Below are 20281 nucleotides of genomic sequence, written 5' to 3'. Positions count from 1 at the left end.
AATTCAAGGATGATCCTCCATGTAGGAAATAAAGCCCGGTGTGTTTATTACAAAAAAATAAAAAAAATGAAATATCCTTTCACTTTTCATTTATTTGGTGGGGGCGGGGTTCATTCTGCGCTTGCCACCAACCATGTTAGTAACGTTGACGAACCGACGGTTGTACTGGATTCTCTTCTTAGCACGACCTATTAGAGAGTAGGCAGGTGAGTTAGATACAATCTGAGAGGGAAAAATAGCGATTTTTGATAAATTCATAAAATAAGAGAATCGAAATAGAATAATTCAGGAGAGGGGAGGGGGAATATATAGAATAAAGGGGAGGCCTGGAGATCTATTAGTCAAGAATCTGTATATACCTGTAGGCTTCTTCATCTTTTCTTGCTTTTCGACCTTTGGGGTCTGGGACTTGACCTTACCGGCACGGGCGAGGGAACCGTGAACTTTACCCTAATGGAGGAAATAGTAATTAATTAAACAAATCAAAATGCTGAACGTCATATAATATCCGCAGAGTCCATTAGGTATTTATAGCAAAGTCGATCATCAAAAAATGATCAACGGAGATCCCCATCAAAATTATGTATCCATGATTCAAAAATACATCTCCAAAACAGCTCATCATCAACAATCATATAACATAAAAGTAACGAGTGTAATAACGCTGTTGTTGGATGGATGGATGAATATAGATACTTACCATAATGGATGGATTGTAGTACTTGTAACGAAAGAGAAGGAAAAAAAGGGATATCTTTACTTGTTCATGAAATCTTCTTACCAAACCCGCCCTCAACTAAGCATTTCAAATTCATTCAAATTTAACTGAATAAATACATGTGCGATATTGCTTCGGAAGATTTAAATTCTCGTAAGAATGGAAGATCAAGACGATATCATTAGTATAGTCGAGAACGGAACAGTTTCCGAACTACTGGAAGAAACAGCGCAGGTCAAAGAGGAGTTTGATGAGCGCGCTAAGGAAGGGCCCACACACCTTGATCCCGCTGAACACTGCCGCCCTCCGGACGCTATGTCACCACGTTCGCTACGTCACACTTCAGAGACGCTTGTTCGGAAGTTGTTATCTTTAGAATCTATGCGTCTGGACGCACGAGCAGTAGATGTATTATTGCTTGAAGGTAAGTGGAATTTATCGCCATAATTGATCGCCGTTAATGCTGGTGTATTTTTCCAAAGGCATTATGGAAATTGTAATGTCGCATGTAACTCGAGTACCGCACAACTCCCCACCACATACGTTCGAAATAGGCGACGGGGATGGAATAATACGCGCAGATCTGCGCGAAAGAGATCGTGTAGATCTTGAAGCCACCAAGCGCTCATATCACGCCATGGAGCTTTTATGTAGCAGTGCATCTCTAAATGTGAAGCTTACAAATGAAACATTTTCAACCATATGTAAGTTAGGAATAACCATGCTTACATTCCATTCTTCTTATGCCCTATACCTTGTTGGATCCAGTGAAATGTTTATTCGACATTTTTCATCCCCGCTCCGAAGGCAATTTTAATCACTTTGCCCGGATATTCGATTTCCTGCTCAAGCGCCGCCCTTCAACTGTTATGGATTTTGTGGTATTGGACCATCTCACCTCACCGCGTATAATGCAAATGCTACCGTATGCTCATGAGCCAGCAGTAAACGCCTCTATTCTCAACCTTCTTTTCTTTGCTACGTCGGACATATCTGACAAGCGTAAAAGATTCGAGTGCCATGAAAGATTATACGAGATTGGGTTTTTAGAAAAAATCATCAAGTCCTTGAAATCCAAAGGTAAGTCGCCATTGGCTTTACTCGCACTTACATATTTCAATATTTTTTTATAACCTTTTTTATCCTTAGATTTTGTTGAAACTGGTGCAGATCTTATAATAAGAATGGTGGAAGAAAGTTCCAAATTGGACTATATTCAGATTCTATTTAATAATATGACTAAACCCTCTTGCCACATGATTGATGATTTGATTGAGGTAAGCGATTTGACATTTTCATATCAGCTATTATAGGAACTCAACTTTATGTTTTTTTTTGTGTAGATGTTAAAACTTGAAGACATTACTCAGCGTAACGTAGCCATTTCAATTCTACATGCTTTGCTAATAAAGGCGTGAGCTCACACCTATTTTTTCGTGGTCTATTTTCGATTTTTAAATTTAACTTTCGTCAATATAGAAATCTCCCCCCATTCCGAAGTCTTGCTTCGATGAATTACAATAGCATGGACATTAGCCCACCCGAGAGCCCTCTTAGCCCAGTTTCGGAAGCGGTCAAATCGAATCTGCGGAGACATTTTAATACACTTTGCTCTATCCTATTAGGCACTCCAAGAGATGAAAATATTGACAAGTAAAACTCCGTTTTTGAGGGATTATTTTCTATCCAAGCATCTCTTAATTATTTATTATCATTACTCAGGGCAATTTTGTTTTCGTCGTATTCTGTTCCACGACCGTTCACGACTGCCAGAATGAATCTTCTTGAAATTATTTATGAGACCCTAAATGGGCCTGAACCTATACCGCTGCTAGAAGGAGTGCCGCCATTGTTTTGGAAATCTCTAGTCCAGTGGTTTTTTGATTACAGGTGAGAACACATTTCTGATGCTACCAGAATGCTTTTACCGTGCTAACCTTTGCTCTTCGATAGGTTTAATAATTTATTCCATACTTTATTCTATAAAATATTCTCCGTCGTCCTCAAGTCGAACCATTCCCCAAGCCTCAAAGCGCTTATTACAAAAACCAAGTTAATTAATAGATTAATCGATCAGTTTGAAGATAATGGGCAGCATACGGGTAATGGATTTTTTAGTGTGTTCAGTGGATCGACTCTTTTACCAATGGAGTGTGAAATGATATAGGAAACCGCGGCCATATAATACTAATAGCCAATACACTTCGTCTCACCGCAGATTCGCAACCTCCTTCCGGCTACATTCACACAATGCTGGTAACCCATGTGCGTTGGAAAGAATTCCTACCCACCCTAAAGTAATGCTACCAGCGTCCCATTCAATTAATTGCAGATACCTCTAATTTTCTATTCATTGCATGTTATTAGGCGAGCAACTGCGCGCCAGACCATCGCAGTTGACAAGTTTCAAATTCCCGGATTCCGCCGTCCCCTGCCTCATTTCAGTCCGCTTCTGCGAGGCCTGAATAGCACCTCTCCTTTGTCACGGTCGCCTTACGGGTTCGCTTATCAAACCATTCACGATGATACTCTGAACTTTTCGCCTCAAGAAGAAATTGGGATTGATATTGGTTCAAAATGTGAATTGCTAACATGTGCTATGTTGGAAAGAGCAGCAATTTGTATTGACAATTTTTTTCTTTGTCACATTTGATAGATGCCCTCTTGCTTGGTTTTGAGCACAATCCGATGCTGGAGAGTGTGAGGGGCGGAGATGTGGATGACCTGATGATAGATAGTGAGCAGATAGCAGAAAACACTCATGCTAAATCGAAAAAGAAGAAGAAGAAGAAGAAGAAGAAACGGTAAGCCGTAACAACTTGCCCATATGCTCTGGATCTGTAACTTAGATGCCTTTTTTTGCTTAGTTCTAGTAACGATTCTGCTTCTACCTCGAGTGAAACTGATGAGAATGATAGCAGTGTATCAGATGAGGAGTCAGGAAACAACTAGTGGGGAGGGAGTGTGAAACAAACCAATATTGTAGCATAAACTCTTGAATGCTCTGCTGGTGTGGACGTTTTTTTTTTTTCCAGAAGATTAAGCCTTTTGCTTTCTCTGTACAAATGAACTATGTATGTAGCCGTATATTTCCAGATACCATTAGAGGAGGTTTCTTTTGCATTATTATAAATGTACACGATGAATAATAAACTGAGAGGCTATATTTGGAAAAATGCGGTTGTCCAGAGCTCGAAATGAGAGAATCACCCGACTGGGAATCGGGTTACATCTTGACAAAGGTACGCCCCGAGTGACAATGGAGGCAACTTTAACCATCACGCTGTTCAACCGTCTAAACATTCAACTATATATAAACATCATGCAGCAAGTGTATCACCATATCCTATTTTGGCGAATATGAAATCGTTTCCAAATTGTCTGGAGCAAACGAATTTTACTTAAAAGTATCCGAGAAAGTATAATAGTCCGATACAAGTATAAGCACCAAAAGTGTCGGGAGTAATCTTCTGCCATTAGCGTCTTCTGTATTCTTCTTTTCTGTGTATAAGTCATTTCCTTCAAATATATATATACACTCTTTTCTTGTATATCTTTTGTTGTACTATTTGCAAATCATCTTGAAGAAATACCATCCATCAATTAATTCCAAAAAAAATCCAATGTCTCGTGGGCCATTTAGTCATTCTCTATCCGACATTCCCCTCACAGCTTGGGAGACGCCAGTCACCTCGCCCTGTTCTCCACTACATCAGCAGTATCTCTTCCATCCTCCCTTGGCAATCTCGGAGTCAGACAGCCAAAATCTTCATGTAATTAAACGCCTCCCTCTCAAAGAGGAGAGAACCACGCCGGAGCGATGGCCGCGGAAAAAATGGTGTATTTTAATCGTGAACACGCTATTGTTTATTTACGGCCTCGGGGGGCTTGTGCTCGCCCTCCTTACCTGGTTCAAGCTCTACCTGCGAGCCGAGGCCGTTATCGTCGGGGAATGGCTTATTTTAAACGGTATTTCCGCCCTACTCTAACCAGACATTAACCATTGACTTTGCCGATGATAATGCTCTTTTTCAATAAATTCGCATAGTTGCAACGGCAGCCTCCGTCATGTGTCTTATCACTTCTTTTGTCGGCTACGTCGGGATCCTTCTCAACAGTCGCCGCGTCCTGACAGTGTATAACATATTGCTATGGCCGTGCTTCTCGATGATTCTGGCCATTGGGTACATCGCGTATCGTAAAGCCAAGTGGAACCTGGAGGCAAAGCTCAGCTACCAGTGGCATCGGCAGTTTTCCTCCGTGGATAGAGAGAGGATGCAAAACAACGTAAGTCTTACTTTCAGCTTGCCACGAGGACATTTTTTCTTTACTCTTTTGAACTCATTGACCGATATCTTGCCCCTCCTTCCAGTTTCATTGCTGTGGCTACAAGACGTTTGACGACTATTCTAAGCTCACTAACCGCTGCTTCCCTCGCACCCTTCTCCCAGGGTGCAAGCATAAGTATCAGTCCTGGAACACCCAGTTCTTGCATTTCACCTGGCAATGTGCTTTCGCGCTGGTCCCCTTCCACCTGCTCGTGGTGTTCACGGCTCTACTCTGCTCCAACCACGTCAGCAACACTTTCGGGAAGAATCTGCCGCCCCGCGCGTATTATCTCTCGTTTCAGCGCACGGAGAAACGCTCAAGCTTCATCTAGAATGAAAGAAAATTACCGTGCGACACTTTCATCATTAACCACACACGAGATGCTACTCTTCCTGCACTATAATTATAGCGAGTTAAATGACTTCATGTTGGCCCACCCATCGGGGTTTTTGAGGTTCAATTTTATACAACCAAAAAAGAAACGCTAATAAAACAGAATTAAAATGATTTTGTAAGGAAACATATATCCTAAGTATCAGAAGGGAAAAAGAAGAAGTAGAAAAAGAAAAAGAAGAAAACATCAGTTATAGAGAGAACTAACTAGAACAGTATATATATGTATAAATAAAAGTATAAATAAAAATACCAAAAAAAAAAATAATGCACACTTGATATCATCTAAGTTTTCCTATACAAAGTTTTTTTCACAACAATAAACACTAACAAACACAAAGGCAGATAAGCAGATAAACAGCTCAGGGCGAAAGCTATCTTGATTTCACATTGTATTCAACAGCTAAACGGCGAGAAAATTCGAGCAAACCTTCCAATGCGCTTGGGCCGCTAATGTCCAGAAGCGTCTTATTACCTTGCATTCGTAGTGCCTGGACCAGCTCGGGTACATACAAAAAAGGTATGCAATAGTCCGCTATCTTGAGATCTTTTTTCCGCATCATTTTTAGAACACGGGATGCAGAGACACCTCGATAATACTCCCATCCAAATTGCATCAACACTAGCGCCTCACTCGCCGCCCTGCTCGACGCATTCCTATTCAACTCCTCGAGATATCCAGCAATCAGATGCTTAATGCATCGCACTGCCAACTTTTCCGGCGATATGCGCACGAAACGATAATATTGCTCGACCACGCCCTCGATATCGGTATCGTCTTCGACAAAGAGCTCCGGGGACACTGCGGCGATAGGGAATGGCAGGGTGGTCAGGAGAGTGCTCAGCTCGACGCGTGCGGCCACGCGCCATCCGCCCAGGAGATAGCAAAGGGCAATGCAATAGAGCGTTCTAAACGTGAAATTGTATGAAGAAGGCTGGAGGTGTTGTGGATGGCGATGCCATGCAGTAGTGAGACGACCAAATAGGTCGTTAAATATCTCCAGAGCAGGCTGGAGAATACCTCGAAACAACAGCGCTTCCGCAAGCGCCAGCAGTGCCGCGTTGTGGAGCGGGAAGGGGAGTCGAAGCCGCTCGAACATATTCCTCATCTCCTCCGTGGCGTTCTCCCGCACCCCTGCCCATTTCATCGAGCAGCCAAATATCTCCCTCATGTGCTCCAAGTTGCTGCTCGACTCGATCAGCGACTTGTTAAGTAGTGGATCAACGCAGTCCTCTCGCTCTTTGTGGATCAAATTTGCGATATGCATCACGTGGGCTCCCTTTTGGCTTGAACCGATGTTGTGATATACAGGCACGGAGTCCGATTCATCGCTAGATCCCTCTTCAGAGTCGCTAAGCTCATCCTCGGAGAGGGCGGGGGATGAGGGCGCCGAGACGGAGCAGGGGGATGGGGGTGTATCCTCTCCATACACCGTCATATTTGCTGCTCGGGGACAGAGGTTGCAAAAGGGTACAATGTAGTAGGTATTGGCTAATTTGATAAAAGAAAAAAGAGCGGTTAGAATGCAATGCTTGTTTGTGTTGTGATTGAAAATGAATGTGGGTAGGAAGCAATGATAAACTAGGGAGGCGCAAGCGTCGATGTATAAGAGAAACTTACCGGGTTTGCCCACACTCGTTGTGTTTGAATCGATCATTTGGTAGTATTTGTAGGCCTCCGCGATAAAGTACATGCATAAAACCGAGCGCTCCAGCATTGAACACGCATAAATGGCCTTGGGGTCTTCGATATGCGGCCTGGCATTACGGATCAAACCGCGAAAATGGCAGTAATGTCGTGTATCCAACGGGAAACTAGCAGGCAAAAAGGGGGAGAGAAATGAAAAAACAAAGAATAACGATATATGTTTTTCAACGATTTTAACACTATAAAGAAGCAGCATCACAAGATAAATACCTCCCATTGGGTAAATATCCGCAGCGCTCCATTGTTACAATAGAAATACGAAGCAGCTCGTCCCACTCCATCAGAGCGATGAAATATGCCTGTGCATGCTCGAGCCATTCGAGCAACTGGGATGTTTGCACGCGGAAGATGGGCTCGGAGCAGCCCTCAACTTGTTCATTTCCATCACAGACGATACGGTATCTTAGAAGATGCGAGTAGATGCCGCGCGCAAACCATCTTCGGATGGGGTTGACCAAGGGAAGATTCTGCTGTTTTAATTCAAATTTAATGAGAAGTTCCGCAGCTCGTGGCTATACCAAGAGGAGCAGACCAAGTTAGCAATGAGAGAGTGTCGACTATACAAAAGCTAATGGTTTTACCAGTAACTCGGTTGCGGTGTCAGGATAGGCCTCTACACAAACAAAGTAATATCTGGCGGCCTCGAGCAATTCACCCTGCTCCTCATAATGCTCAGCACAATCCACCAAAAGCCGTTGTTGGATTCCGATAGCGAGCTGATAAAAAAAGGCTACGGCAGATTGAATATCAGCGATTAGATTAGACCAGATGCAGATGGCTACTTAATGCCCTGGCAACTTACCACTCAAAGGATTACGTCTCTGCTCTACCACGCACCGAACCAGTTGGCACTCGTATTCTCTAAACCAAGCTTCTGCCCTGCATTTTTCCAAGCTGTAAACAAAAACGTGGAGAGATGGATCAGCAAAGAGCTATGCAATTGCAAGACACATCGAAAACGTACAGGATATCCAGGGTAGTTCTTGCCGAGTGCATATCTCCATCCATTACCGCCAGTTTGTGAATCCTTAACTAAGTAGCCGAACATCAGATGAGATTGGATGTGCTAATTAGCAAGTATGAACCAAACAATTTACCTGGAGTTCCGGGGAAAGTTCGAGAGAATTTACCTCCTGAATTCGCAGGCGAGCCTCGGACGCAGAGCCCATCTCAAGACACTCGTCAACATCTCGTAGAATCTTGGCCAAAGAGGATTCGCCCTGACCGTTGCTGGGCATAGTTGAAGTAGAGTAGTAGAGGCTAGAAGGTTGATGGAGGGGGGAGAGGAGCCCAGGGGGGAACTAGCCGGGTGCGCTATTTTTTTTCTCTCGAACACGCCTTAATGAGCGCCCACGAGGCAGGTGAAATAGGTAATTCCAGCGATTAACTAAGTGGAGAGCTAAAAACAACTAGATGGAAAAAAGCACACACAAAAAACCCAAACCACATAACATAATATGAAACGCGATATGATTTTGCTGAAATGGTGCGTCTACAACCATTCTAAAACTAACAGTCCATGTTGCAGGAGTGCGGGGAGGCCAATCGCGGCCCCGTTAGGTAAGACATTTCGTCAGCTTTAGCATGAGCGAAATTAGTGTATCCACGTATAACTCGGCAATCCCTCGGAGATCCTCTTATCGGAAACAAGCGCTTCCTCTAGTGGCCGGCTAACCAGCTTCGTGGTGGTTCAAATTTGGATCAGGCCAAGCTTCCCTAACATTATTTTGACACTAGTGAGCGCATTAGTATATGGAAATAGAATATAATTAAATAGGAAAAAAATAGACAATAAAAAACACAAGAAAAATAATAAATGAACTAAGAACTGGAAGCGTAACAAGAGGAAGCGAAGAACTATTTTAAGAAAGAAAGGTAGTAGAGGGGAGGAAGAGGCAAGATGGAAAGAAATGGCAACGAAGAGAAGAGAAAAGAAAATAAAGAAAAATAGCAAATGGAGTAAAAAGACACCTATATAAAATAGACCATTATGCTTAGTGTAAAAAACAAAAAAAAACCTTTAAAGTCGGATTAACAAAATGAAAAGGAAACAAACAATCAAATATATATGTATTTATATTTATATAAAAGTCCGGATGCGTTATATATTAAGAATGAAGGTCATCCATCCCGTCACTTCCCCCAATATCGATATCGCTCTCCTCTTCTGTTATGTCCTTTTCATCTATGGCGGCGGAGTGGGTCAATCGGGATCGCACCGCCTCTCCAGCCTTCTGCTGCAATATTTCGCGTACACTCTCGCTCTTTTGCTTCCGACGCCGCGGTGTTTTCCTGGAGGGCGACGAGGTAGAGGTGTTGGTGGCGTTGAGGGTGGGAAATGAGGCCAGGCGACGATTCGTGGGCGGCTTGCTTCGGATGCGCAATTTTCCTCCAAGCGCTCCCCCCCCGCTGCTACTGCGCACCAGTCGTCGTTCTCCGCCCCCTCCTTGGACCATATTTTCAAACCGAGTGACAGGCCAGGTCCCTACCATCGGTGCCCTCTTCTTATTGCGCGGCCCGGCCGTCTCTACCTCCTCCTCGTCCTCCTCGTCCTCGTCCTCATCCTCCTCATCCTCCCCAAGCCCCAGCGAACGCGCAGCTGCCCCATTCTCCCGGAAAGAGGCCTCCATGGCCTCCAGGGCCGCAGCACGCATGCGCTTCATTCGCTCGCGCATCTGCTCGACATCCTCGTCCGTGTCGGTGTCTTCGTCCGTGTCCGGATTGACCGGCTCCTCCTTCAGGGGTTTGCTGCCTTGCCTCACCACGGCAATGACCCCCGGCTGTCGCTCCTCCTCCACTCGCTTCTCATCCTTTTCGCTTTCGCTCTCATCTCGCTCCTCAGCGTCCTCGTCCTCGTCCTCGTCCTCCTCGTTAGGTCCATGGTCCCCTCGGTCTCCTGCACCCAGCATGGGTGCCTTGCCCGACTTGAGATGGCGTTGTGCGCCCCCACTTCCCAGCAACAGCTGCGCCAAGGCCAGGCTCGGGTTACCACGCGCGAACCCGAGGGAAGAGGTGGGCCGACGGAGCGCCGAAATGGCTCTTGCGATCAGAGAATTGGCACGGCGTCTTAGCGGAGGAAGGGAGATTGGGAGCGGGCGTGGGAAGTATTCGTCCAACAGGTCATCGTTCAGAAAAGGGCCAAGACGATGATGCAAAGAGCACGTGGCAGCAAGCGCGCGCGCTCGCTCAAGTGGAATCCACACTCCGTTCAGAGGGCTATCCGCCTTGCGCACTCGACTACGACGGAGCTCTAAGCTAAGCACAATGCTCCGCTCCGCCTCCGTCTCCACACCTCCGGCCTGAAGCAACAGGGTCGCATTGACCATATTGGTATCGACTCGACGTAGTAAGCGGTAATCTGCTTTGAATCCCGCTGAGCGCGTAAGCATGGTCTCAAACACCGCAATCTTGTCCATGACCGTGATATGCATGGCCGGCACCACAGGGGTAATGGTTGGGACGAGAACTTTGGAGGACGAGGGGGAAGTGGCGGTGGAAGAAGGCGCAGATGATAAAGGAGCTGAGGCAGGGGGGGTAGAGACTTCAGGTTTTGTTTCTGTAGCTGCTGTAGTTGTCGAAACAAGCGGCGAAGCATTTTTTGGTGTAACGGATGAATCAGAGGGAAGAAGCGGCTCCGAATAATTTGCTGTTGTTGCTGTTGTTGTAGTAGCGGTTGTAGTTGTTGTTGTTACTGCCGCTGTTGTCTCGGCTGTGGTTGGTATTAAGTTGGCTAGGATAGCCTTTGCACGCTCCGTTAATGACTCTTTATCACCCTGCTCTTCGTCCTCTTCGTCTTCGAATTTTACAAAAGGGTCTTCAGCAATTTCAGAAGCCGGTGACATGACGACTTCATCACCACAAAATGCTGTAGCAAATGCAGTTCTTTCGATCGCCGTAGCAATGTCGCTATCTTTAATTTTGTTTGTATGGCCATCTGGTATAGACCCTGAATTCGCCAAACTTCCGCCTGACTCTTGAGAAATAGGAGGAATTTCTTTTTCTATCCAAGCCAAAAGCATAAGAGGGTTAGCAAAAGAGGTGCAACGAAAAGGGAAAGAAAAGGCAAGAAAACAAGAAGAAGCCAAAAAAAAAACAATACATACCATGCATTACGCCATTTCCGTTTACATGCGATAGCTCGGCAAGCAATTGACAAATACCGCTACTGCCCTCCATTTCAAGCTCCTTTGCTAACGCCTTGGCTCGCTCAACTGGCACCCATACACCACGGCATTCTGAGGGGCCCTCTCTAACCACAACCGCCCCAGGTTCATCCTCCTTTAACTTCAAATCAGCCCCTGCACGCTTACAGAGCTGAGTAGCGTTGACCATTCCAATTTGCACCCCTTCCAGCCCGGTTACCAAGCTCAAGCGACGCTTCGTACCACTCGCCACGGTACCAAGATAACGCATCACAGGACCCGTCCCGTCAACAGCGCCTAGCTCAAGTACACGCACGGAAGAATAAAACCGCTCCACAGGTTTCTCCGACAACTTCTGCGAGTTAACCCGGCGTTGGAACTGGTCCGTCTGTTGCTGCTGTAGCTGGATTGATCTTCTCCGCCTCCATAGCTCACCCTCTTCTTCGGTCCTCGCGGCCGACATGAGCTCTCGAGGTGGATGCTTTGGGCTCACGAGCTTCTTGTCAAATCCACGAGGACGTAATAGTGGAGACATTTTCGATAGGGAGGAGTAGATGGTGGATGGGCGTCGCTAATCACAAAAGTAAACACCAGAATTAGCTCGATTGTTTAGAAAAATTGGGCAAAGATATTTACCTTTCGAGAAGAGGAGGCACTGTCGGGCGGAAGCTCAATATCTCCCGTGGAACTGAAATACCGGTCGAGCTCTGCAGCTGACATTTTCTCCGGGTCATTTGGCTCTGGTAAGGGTGGGAAATCATCGGATGGCTCCGGGACAAAGCCCGTGTCATACACTGCCGGTGCCTGTGGCGACATCCAGAGGTGTTCCGGCAAGCCGAATGGGAGAGATTGTTTCCGCCAGCGGTATAGATCTGATGTGGAATCGGCGTTTGCAGCAGTGATAAGAGGGGAGGCCATACCACCCGTAGAAGAAAAGAATGGAGACGTGATGTTTGGAGCCGAAGTGGATGCATTGTTTGGAGCGCTAGAGGTGGTGGCGATAGGAGCAGAGGTGGTGGTACTGGAGCATGTTACAGAGGCGGAGACAGTGGAAGAGGATGATGTGGGCTGCACTGACATCTTTGACTGTCTTCGTGCTTCACCATCTCTTACCTCTTTTGTGGCAGAGATCTCCTCTTCCACATTTAGGTCGCCTGTCATCATCTCTTCATGATAGTCCTCTTCACTATCTTCGGCTCTCAAGTTCAGAGCGCTTGGTGATTTGGTACGAGGGGATAAACGAGTTGCCTGGTTGGCCTGGCTATCCTCTACCCCAATGTCCACCTCTTCCTCTTCCTCGCCCTCGTTCTCGAGCTCTTCCTTTGTCTCTCCGTCTATCTCTTCGCTCTCAGTTTCCTCAGCCCACTCCTCACCTGATGCTCGGCGTCTGACACTACTGGAATGACGCCGCTCTGAACGCCCCGTTCGAAGCGACGCATCCTCTTCCTCCTCCTCCCCGTTCCGCTTCTTGAGACGCCTAGTGGGCGAGGACCTCCGTCGAGTGGGGCGCTTGCGTTTTCGCGAACGAGAGTTTTGACTTACATTAGAAACGTGGTCATCCTCCTCATCAGAATAAGTGCGCGGTCGAATAATAGTGCGCTTTGGTCGTGATGCAAGAATCCAATCTGTTGTGGTTGCGGTTGTGTTGGTGGTAGCGGCGGCAGCCTTTTGATTTTCTAAACTCTTACCACGAGTCTCCATTGAGTATTAACAAGACAATTTGATATTTGCAATAATGCCTCCGTAAAACGATGGATTTGTAACAATTCGTTTTCCCGCAAGGGTGGTTAACAACGAAGAAATAGAGAGAAATTGGAATAATACACTAGTGCTAGAAGGCAAAGGAAATATAAAAAAGGGTGAGATGAGTCAGAGTGTTCTCGAGAATCAGCCCCGATCCTTCGACTGGCCTACCTACCTAGAGGTGAAGATGAATATCTAGGAACGCCACTAAAATCGAGGCGGTGAATGAGGTGCGATTACGAAGATTGAGTAAAAGCCTTGGCTCGATACGTTGAGTATCCTCGGAATCCTAACACACTTTCAAGTGTGGGCTCGGAAATCGTAAAGCCTCTTCTCTAAATTGAAATCAATCGGAATCGAAATATTGATCCTTGAATGCAATGGTTCACAGTAGGGGGATGCAGAACATTCTCTGGTCGGAATTCGCAAGTGTTATATTTTTGCCTCCGCAATTCCGATTAGTTTTTATGCTTTCCGCTCGATGCTGTTGCTTCAACTTAGGGGGAAATACGCAATCACTCCCCCTTCGCTTAGTCCCAGATTCAGGTGGTAGATCCGCTGTGTATCGGTGGGAAAATCAAGGGGTCCAAAAAGCAAAGGAAATCAAAAATGATCCTTAGTATTAAGGCTTTGGTGTGTGATCCTTTTAGGTCTGACAGGAATAGAAGAGGTTTGCGACGAGGGGTGAAAAGGGGAATAAGCGAAGAGACGATGTCCATGAGAAAAACCAATCAGCGTTGGGTAGGGAAAATTCGGGTCGACGTCATAAGAGTATTAAACCAACCTCTATAAGAATGAGTCTAGACAGTCCGATTTTATGCAATGCCATCCGCGAAGTTCAATATATCGGCCTAGGTGCTCACGAAGCCGACGGTGGCGGTGTTTGCCCCTCGCTGCTTCGACAGCAGCTGTAACTACGTTCATAAATAGCTTTACTCTGTAGACAATCAAAATGCCGAAGGAATCCTCAATCCTAAAGTTGCTAGACCACATTAGATTTGTCATGCCACAAATATTGCCCTTAATCTTCATTTAGAATAGCATGGTGGAAATCCTTTTGTTTCCTAGCAGTTTTGCGCCTTTTTTTTTGCAATGTCTTTTCAGAGATTCTTTTATTGTTCTTCCAGTATACTTGACCCACATTTTAACCTACTCTTCGGGCTTACAAAAAACTTCAGGCACTGAGAGGGAAGGAGGGGAGAGAAATCCTCGGAGGAGGAGAAATCTAGTCAAACTGGAGAGATGATAATATTTTCGATTCAATGGCTTTCCACTACATATACATGGAGATAATAACATAATGGACCCCCGCCACCACCAAAAGCACGATATAGGGAGTACAAATACACTAAATGAATCATGTACTGCCATCCTGGCGTTGGAACCTCCTCTCTAGAAATAGAAAAAAACGGATAAAAGGTTTCCAAACCTGGAGGCCAAAGCAGATAATCTAGATGAATACGGGCAGTCAGCCCCTCCTGTATTGGATAACACATTACGATGGCTTGTGATTCAAATGCAGAACCAGTCGGTGGAACAGAGTGAGGGAGAGATAGGCTCGAAAGAGAGAATTGCCGAGATAAGACGATGCATCATGGAAAAGAGATATTCTACTGCTGAGTGGAATAAAGAATCACATGAGCACTTTATCGTTTCCCTGCTAAGAGATCTAAAATTAGAGTAGCGCAAACAATTCTAGTGTAGGTGGATTCATTTTAGAATATTATATCCAACAAGAAAAAAACAAGAGTATATAACTTTAGAAGAGGTGGGAGAGAGGAAGAGGGGGGTGGTTAGGGCAGAGGGAGCTAGGGGATCACAGCTAGTGTGATCAGATGGAGCGGGGCAGAGGTCGGTATGTAAAGAATAAATAAGGTCAGAGAGTCCAGGAGAATAGAAGGCAGAGGTGTATAAAATACAAGTAAAAAGTACAAATTACAACTTATTAATATAAAGAAAGAGGAAAAGAAAACAACAATATAGGGAAGCAAGGGGATTATGCGCTTATTTTCATTCTCTTATTGGTAAAACATGTATCAGTCAATACTGGCTCAAATATGACTCGCTTCGACAGGCGCTCTCGTTCCCTCTCCTGAGCGGCCTGTTCTGCTGGCCGGAGATAGCGACGACGAGCGTTAATGAACCAGTTTGAGATTTGCACGAGAGTCAGCTGCGCACGGCGAGCAAGCTCACGCTTTTCTTGATCGGTGGGGTATGGGTGCGAGCGATGCTCGTTCAGCCATGTGCGCAGGATGTTAATGCTCTCGCGGGGAAGGTTGCCACGTCGTGGACGCAGAGTAGAAACAAAGATCTCGTCGCCAGCAAAGCTGCTCTTTCGTGCTAGTGAATGGTCGGAATCCGAGTCGGATCCAAGAGGGGTCAGGTTTCGAGGGGGAGACCGAGGATCGAAGACTTTAGCGGGGATCGGGGAGACCGCCGAGAGAGTGGGCGGGGTGGTAGGTGGGGTTTGGCATTGGGAGGGGGAGGGGGCCACGGTTGGTTTCTCGTCCACCCTAGAGGTTGTGAGAGAAGAGGCTAGCGACGAGAGGTTAGCATCGGACGGAAACGGGAGAGGGGGGAGAGGGTTGGGGACGTAGCAAGCAATTCCAAGATACCTTGATCCTCTTGACTGATCCATAACCGAGAGTTGCATTCTAGCATGTGGGAGACGTTTCGCCACAGCTGACGAACGCTGGGATCGTGGGTGCGGCTGTAGCCTTCTCTATCCGAGTGGTTATAGAGGACAATGGGCCGGAAGGTATGCTGCTAGAGAAGCGAGGTTTAGTACACAAGACTTTCTCAGGGGGGGAGGAGGGGGAGAGGGACACCATATTCAAAAAGGGAGCGAGCCGTTTGGGCGCAGACTTACTTTTTGCGGCAGAATGGACATGGCTATTATGTGAGAGTAAGCAGAGCAAGCAAAGGATCCGAGCAACAGGAGCAGAGCGAGGCAGTCGAGGGCATAACAGAACCAGGGGAAGAGTCGGGAAAAGAGAAACGGGGAGGGGCGGGGGCTCACTATATATAATTCCTCTTCTGTGGTCGAGCATTGACGTGATGGATTTGCAAAATTTGCTCCAATGAACACCAATCAAGATTTCGAGTAACGCATGCCCGGGTTTGCTTTTAGCAGCGAAATAAGGTGGAGAGCGAATCTCAGCTCAATCCCTCCACAACAAACAACCCAACTTCGGTGTCCGCAGCAGAGGAGTCACGCCCGTGGGAACAACTAGTCCCATGATATGGCTTGTGCGATCAACTCGTGTTAAAACCCACTTTACACAAAACGGTGTTTCTCCACACCTACCGCTCCTAGTCCTCCTCTCCCGGAAAAATTGATTACAGGCCTAGGTCACAGCAAAAGGTTAGGTTTCCAATGCCGATACGCTGCTCATCCGTCGGATGTGTCAAAAAAAATTACAACGTTGACACTGTACACACAAATACAACAGAACAACTGACATCTTCTGCGGCGGCTGCTCGCCCGCCCTGTTTCTTCGCTGGCCTGTGTCCGAGAAGGAATCCCTTCGTGGGCCAGAGCTGGCGCAAAGCCAGGCGACGGAAAGAGAGCCGGAGAGGAGAGAGGGGGGGGGGTCAAGGGTGAGGAAAATTAAAGCATCCTCCAGCCAACCGAGGAAATGAATGGGCCAATTGTTATCGACAATAACAAACAAACAGAAGCAATTTAATCATGTCAGATTGATGGATAGAGGGAGAATACCGGTAAGACCAAGATCTGGTTTCGTTCGGTTAATACGGTTTCTTCATTTGTGTCAAGCTCCCATTTCAAGATCCCAATCCGTAGCTGAGCAATTACCTCATTGAGGACTCGACAGTAATGAGCGGGTTTCAAACCATGCAAAACCCCTCGCCCTAGACCAAATGCACAATAGTCATTTCGGGCGATGCGCGCGATTTTTTCGGTGTGTGCTCAGCCAGCTCGCTAATCGTGAGCCCCCGCACACCCACACACATGATTCAGGGCCGTGACATAAGGTTGTTAGAGCTAAGCTATCCGCACAACCACAGCCGCCTCTTTTTCCTTATTTGCCCTGCGACAGTTTATCCGATGGTTTCTGCTGTCACGGTTTTATTCACTTTTGTTCTCGCATTTCAAATCACGACTAAACCCCTCTGGCCCACTTTTCATTCTCAGAAACACATCAGCTTCATTCCCCCAATCCCTCCTGATTCGCCCATCCCGGGCTCCCCTCTCCCCTAGTCCCCCTCTACTTTTTATTTTCCGGCGGTGATCTCCAAGCTCTCTCTGCCCGTTCCGCTTTGCTTCTCCCGAGAGCTCCTCGAAGCCTTCCGAGGTTGGACCAAAAATGGGCCCCGTAGGGGCTCTGAAGATATCCCTAATAGTGGCCTTGGTGCAATGCTTCTTTTTTCTTTTCTTGCGTGTTGGCCGCCCCTCTCCCCCCCCTTCTCCCCCTCCCCTTCTGAGATGAATCGGATGTGAAATTTATTTCGAGAGGAGTTACAGCATACTAATTAACCTTAAACCTCAATTTTTTCTAAAACGCTATCAAAGACGGCGCAATACGATTTTAACTCTTGAGGACGGTTAAACAAATTATAACAATATACGCTCCAATGGCCGCGAACAGAAAAACAATCGATCTAGCTCCTCGTGGTGCCCCCATCCGAGGAACCGGCTACTAAGATAACGGAGGACATGGAACCTTCGTTGGTAGTAGGCGAGGAGGAGAATATATTCTTCTACAGCCAAACCTAATACCGCTGTAACAATGCAGCCGGAAATGGACGCCCCATATCGTTGGGGGTGAGTGCAGGTCAACACAAGAGCCACCTGATAAGATTGGTGCTAGTGTGCTAATGGCTTTACAAAACTGCATATAAATGGGCGGGTACAACAATGTGTGTTCGGGACATGAGAATGGAGTCTTCACACCAGAAAAAGAGGCTGGAAACGTGGATAGAGAAAGGGGGGGGCCGATAAGTGAGCTTGGCAGAAACACGCAGAGAACATTAGGGGGCTAATCTAGGATCTTAGACAGTTGCGTTGCAGAAGAGTCATTTGAAATTCGTTTTAGGTTCAGTGGCTTAGCCCAGCAAGACAAGTCGGATCCAGACCGGTCAGACAAAACTCAGTCACCGCTGACATTGCAATACTCGCTCGCTCACCACAATCTCTATTATCTCACCTCGATTCACACTTGGCCCGAGCTCATTCCACTAAGCCCCACTCTTCTCTCCGCCCCTAAACCCGTGGTCGGAATTTACCAATCCCTACAACCAAGATTTGCACCTCTCACCCATGCGATCAGGATTGGCATTGCTTGGGCGTCTAACCAATTAGAGCTGGCCGTCCTTTTCAAGTTAGGGAAAGGGTGGAAACTTGTTCGTTTGAATGGCTTTGAAGGCTTTATTGTCAGAGATCATGTTTTTTGTAAGAGGATTGACGTTCACAGAAAAATTGTAATACCACACATGCTCGGTGCATTCCTACCGCCTCTGGTGACCAAAGGTAGTACCTAGAACTTACCTAATGGGCCTGGACCATATCCACGCTATACCAACCTCATCGTTCACAAAATTTGGTTGCCAGGTGGCATCAATTCTTAGATAAACTTGTACATAGTCATTATGAGCACATGGGCCCGGTCGTGATCTCGATCGGCTTCCAAAAGCCGTGCGGAGGGTTAAGGCAAGTGGATTGGTCAGTAGGAAAGCTCTATAGAGATGGGCGTCGCCCGAATAGACAACGTGCTGGTCGTAAGTTGCATTGGATAGAAAAAAACAAGCTTGCAGATCCGGTCAGTCCCACCCGATTATTACACGCCCATCAATGTAGCTATAGTGGGACAGGAGATCTTCCGTAACGCTGTTGCTTCACGTCATCCATTTTTCACATTAATATCTGCAATAAATCAATAGGCTATTGATTTGCCAAGAATTCGTCCTTAAATTACCATTGTTTGTTGGTTAGGTAGTAGCACTTGGTTTGTTTGTGCTTGCTATGATACTCGTTAAGAAATGGTTGAACAGCATGGGATACACAACAAGAAATGCAGTTTGAATCGATTCTTATGCAATTAACTAGTGCTGGTAGATTATAGTTCACCTTAGAGAAATCGGCAGAGAGGTGCTGATCGATCAGCCTTTACAATTGCTTTAAAGTTGAAGATCGCAGTAAAACTCTATTGAATTGACACCAAACGATGTCCCTCGAAGAGGATCGTTTTGGAACCTAGCCTGAAAAAAAAAAAATAAAGTGAAAGCGCAAGGTAGCCTTAAGTCGGAAAATTGAGCCATATCTACCTTAATTGCTTTAAGCAATTAAGGTAGATATGGCAACGTCACGAGAGAACATAGAGATAAAAAGGTATGGGCATTCGAAAATAAGTAGGCAGTGTAATGCTAGTCAATCCTTTAAATCAGCAGTATTGGTATTAGAGACGGTCATTGAATCTGATCGCTACCACTCTACTGCACGCTATTATATCATTGATGGCATATTGGAGCCCGATATCCCTCAAAGAAGAAAGAAACAAATTTAGGACAGATAGCTCTGCTGTTGATCTAGTACGTCTCTCAGAGTGAAACAGAGACCTGAGTGAAAGCCCCCTGAGCAACCTTTTACCGTAGCTTTCGGGGCTTGGTTATTGGAGCCGTCATCACCATGCAAGGACATTAGAGACAATCAGAACAAGAAGATACTGGTCTTAACCCGATCTTAACGGAGCATGTTTAGCGAGATCGAGGTCGGGTCAGGGGGTGGGCGCCAGTAGGTGGGGAACTCTTCTTCATCGGTTCCCGCTAGGTCTGGTACTTCGTCCTCGTCATCTCCGCCGTTGTTCTCTGTGGCAGTGGGCTGGACCGCCATTTGCTGGCGGGTGTTGTCGGGGATTGGTGGCATTCCCCGCTCTTGTGGACTCTCTGGACGGCTTATGGCGCTGTTGTCTGGAGTGTTGGGCTGGTCTACGTTATGTTGTTGAGCGTTGTCGAGGTTGAGCGACTCTCCTCGCTCTTGGAGTGACTCTCTTCGCCCTTGAAGTGACTCTCTTCGTTCATGGAGACCCTCCGGGCGTCCGGCGTTGATATAGTGGCGTTCGGATTGTTGAAGGGCTCTCCTTTCTCGGGGGCTACATTCCGCAATTTCCCCAGTCTGTGTTGTTGCAGAGATGCATCTTGTGCCGAGGATAATTGGTAAGGGCGCGCGTATGCTCGGGGTGGCGGATCTGGGCCTGGCTCGAGATATTGCTGAGGTGCGTGAAACGTTAG

General features: G+C 46.4%; 6 protein-coding genes across 6 annotated transcripts; 3 read left to right on the top strand and 3 right to left on the bottom strand.

Annotated features, from left to right (window-relative positions):
* Positions 1–877: 877 nt before the first annotated feature.
* VTP21DRAFT_9237 (uncharacterized protein) lies at positions 878–3670 on the top strand (the record flags this gene model as incomplete). The annotated part of the gene is made up of 12 exons (XM_069400172.1): positions 878–1142; positions 1201–1422; positions 1487–1798; positions 1868–1995; positions 2062–2132; positions 2198–2371; positions 2441–2608; positions 2672–2820; positions 2886–3015; positions 3086–3297; positions 3375–3522; positions 3586–3670. 12 exons carry the CDS (start codon positions 878–880, stop codon positions 3668–3670), a joined length of 2064 nt encoding a protein of 687 aa, XP_069254125.1.
* Positions 3671–4341: 671 nt separating this feature from the next.
* On the top strand, positions 4342–5378 carry VTP21DRAFT_9236 (uncharacterized protein; the record flags this gene model as incomplete). The annotated part of the gene is made up of 3 exons (XM_069400171.1): positions 4342–4687; positions 4767–5005; positions 5091–5378. The coding sequence occupies 3 exons, from the start codon at positions 4342–4344 to the stop codon at positions 5376–5378; spliced, it is 873 nt and encodes a 290-aa protein (XP_069254124.1).
* A 436-nt stretch (positions 5379–5814) lies between these two features.
* On the bottom strand, positions 5815–8386 carry VTP21DRAFT_9235 (uncharacterized protein; the record flags this gene model as incomplete). The annotated part of the gene is made up of 7 exons (XM_069400170.1): positions 5815–6932; positions 7062–7255; positions 7359–7660; positions 7730–7878; positions 7951–8042; positions 8113–8180; positions 8246–8386. 7 exons carry the CDS (start codon positions 8384–8386, stop codon positions 5815–5817), a joined length of 2064 nt encoding a protein of 687 aa, XP_069254123.1.
* An 870-nt stretch (positions 8387–9256) lies between these two features.
* Positions 9257–12991, bottom strand: VTP21DRAFT_9234 (uncharacterized protein; the record flags this gene model as incomplete). The annotated part of the gene is made up of 3 exons (XM_069400169.1): positions 9257–11148; positions 11252–11861; positions 11927–12991. The coding sequence occupies 3 exons, from the start codon at positions 12989–12991 to the stop codon at positions 9257–9259; spliced, it is 3567 nt and encodes a 1188-aa protein (XP_069254122.1).
* Positions 12992–15029: 2038 nt separating this feature from the next.
* On the bottom strand, positions 15030–15923 carry VTP21DRAFT_9233 (uncharacterized protein; the record flags this gene model as incomplete). Its single annotated transcript, XM_069400168.1, has 3 exons — positions 15030–15568; positions 15649–15799; positions 15903–15923. 3 exons carry the CDS (start codon positions 15921–15923, stop codon positions 15030–15032), a joined length of 711 nt encoding a protein of 236 aa, XP_069254121.1.
* A 1861-nt stretch (positions 15924–17784) lies between these two features.
* Positions 17785–19076, top strand: VTP21DRAFT_9232 (uncharacterized protein; the record flags this gene model as incomplete). The annotated part of the gene is made up of 4 exons (XM_069400167.1): positions 17785–17819; positions 18055–18524; positions 18623–18813; positions 18987–19076. The coding sequence occupies 4 exons, from the start codon at positions 17785–17787 to the stop codon at positions 19074–19076; spliced, it is 786 nt and encodes a 261-aa protein (XP_069254120.1).
* Between the last annotated feature and the right edge of the window lie 1205 nt (positions 19077–20281).

Source organism: Calcarisporiella thermophila (genome assembly GCF_041956535.1).
Source record: "Calcarisporiella thermophila strain CBS 279.70 unplaced genomic scaffold VTP21scaffold_5, whole genome shotgun sequence".
Classification (NCBI taxonomy): domain Eukaryota; kingdom Fungi; phylum Calcarisporiellomycota; class Calcarisporiellomycetes; order Calcarisporiellales; family Calcarisporiellaceae; genus Calcarisporiella; species Calcarisporiella thermophila.
Note: the sequence above shows the minus strand (reverse complement) of the source record. Positions and strands in the feature narration are given on the sequence as shown.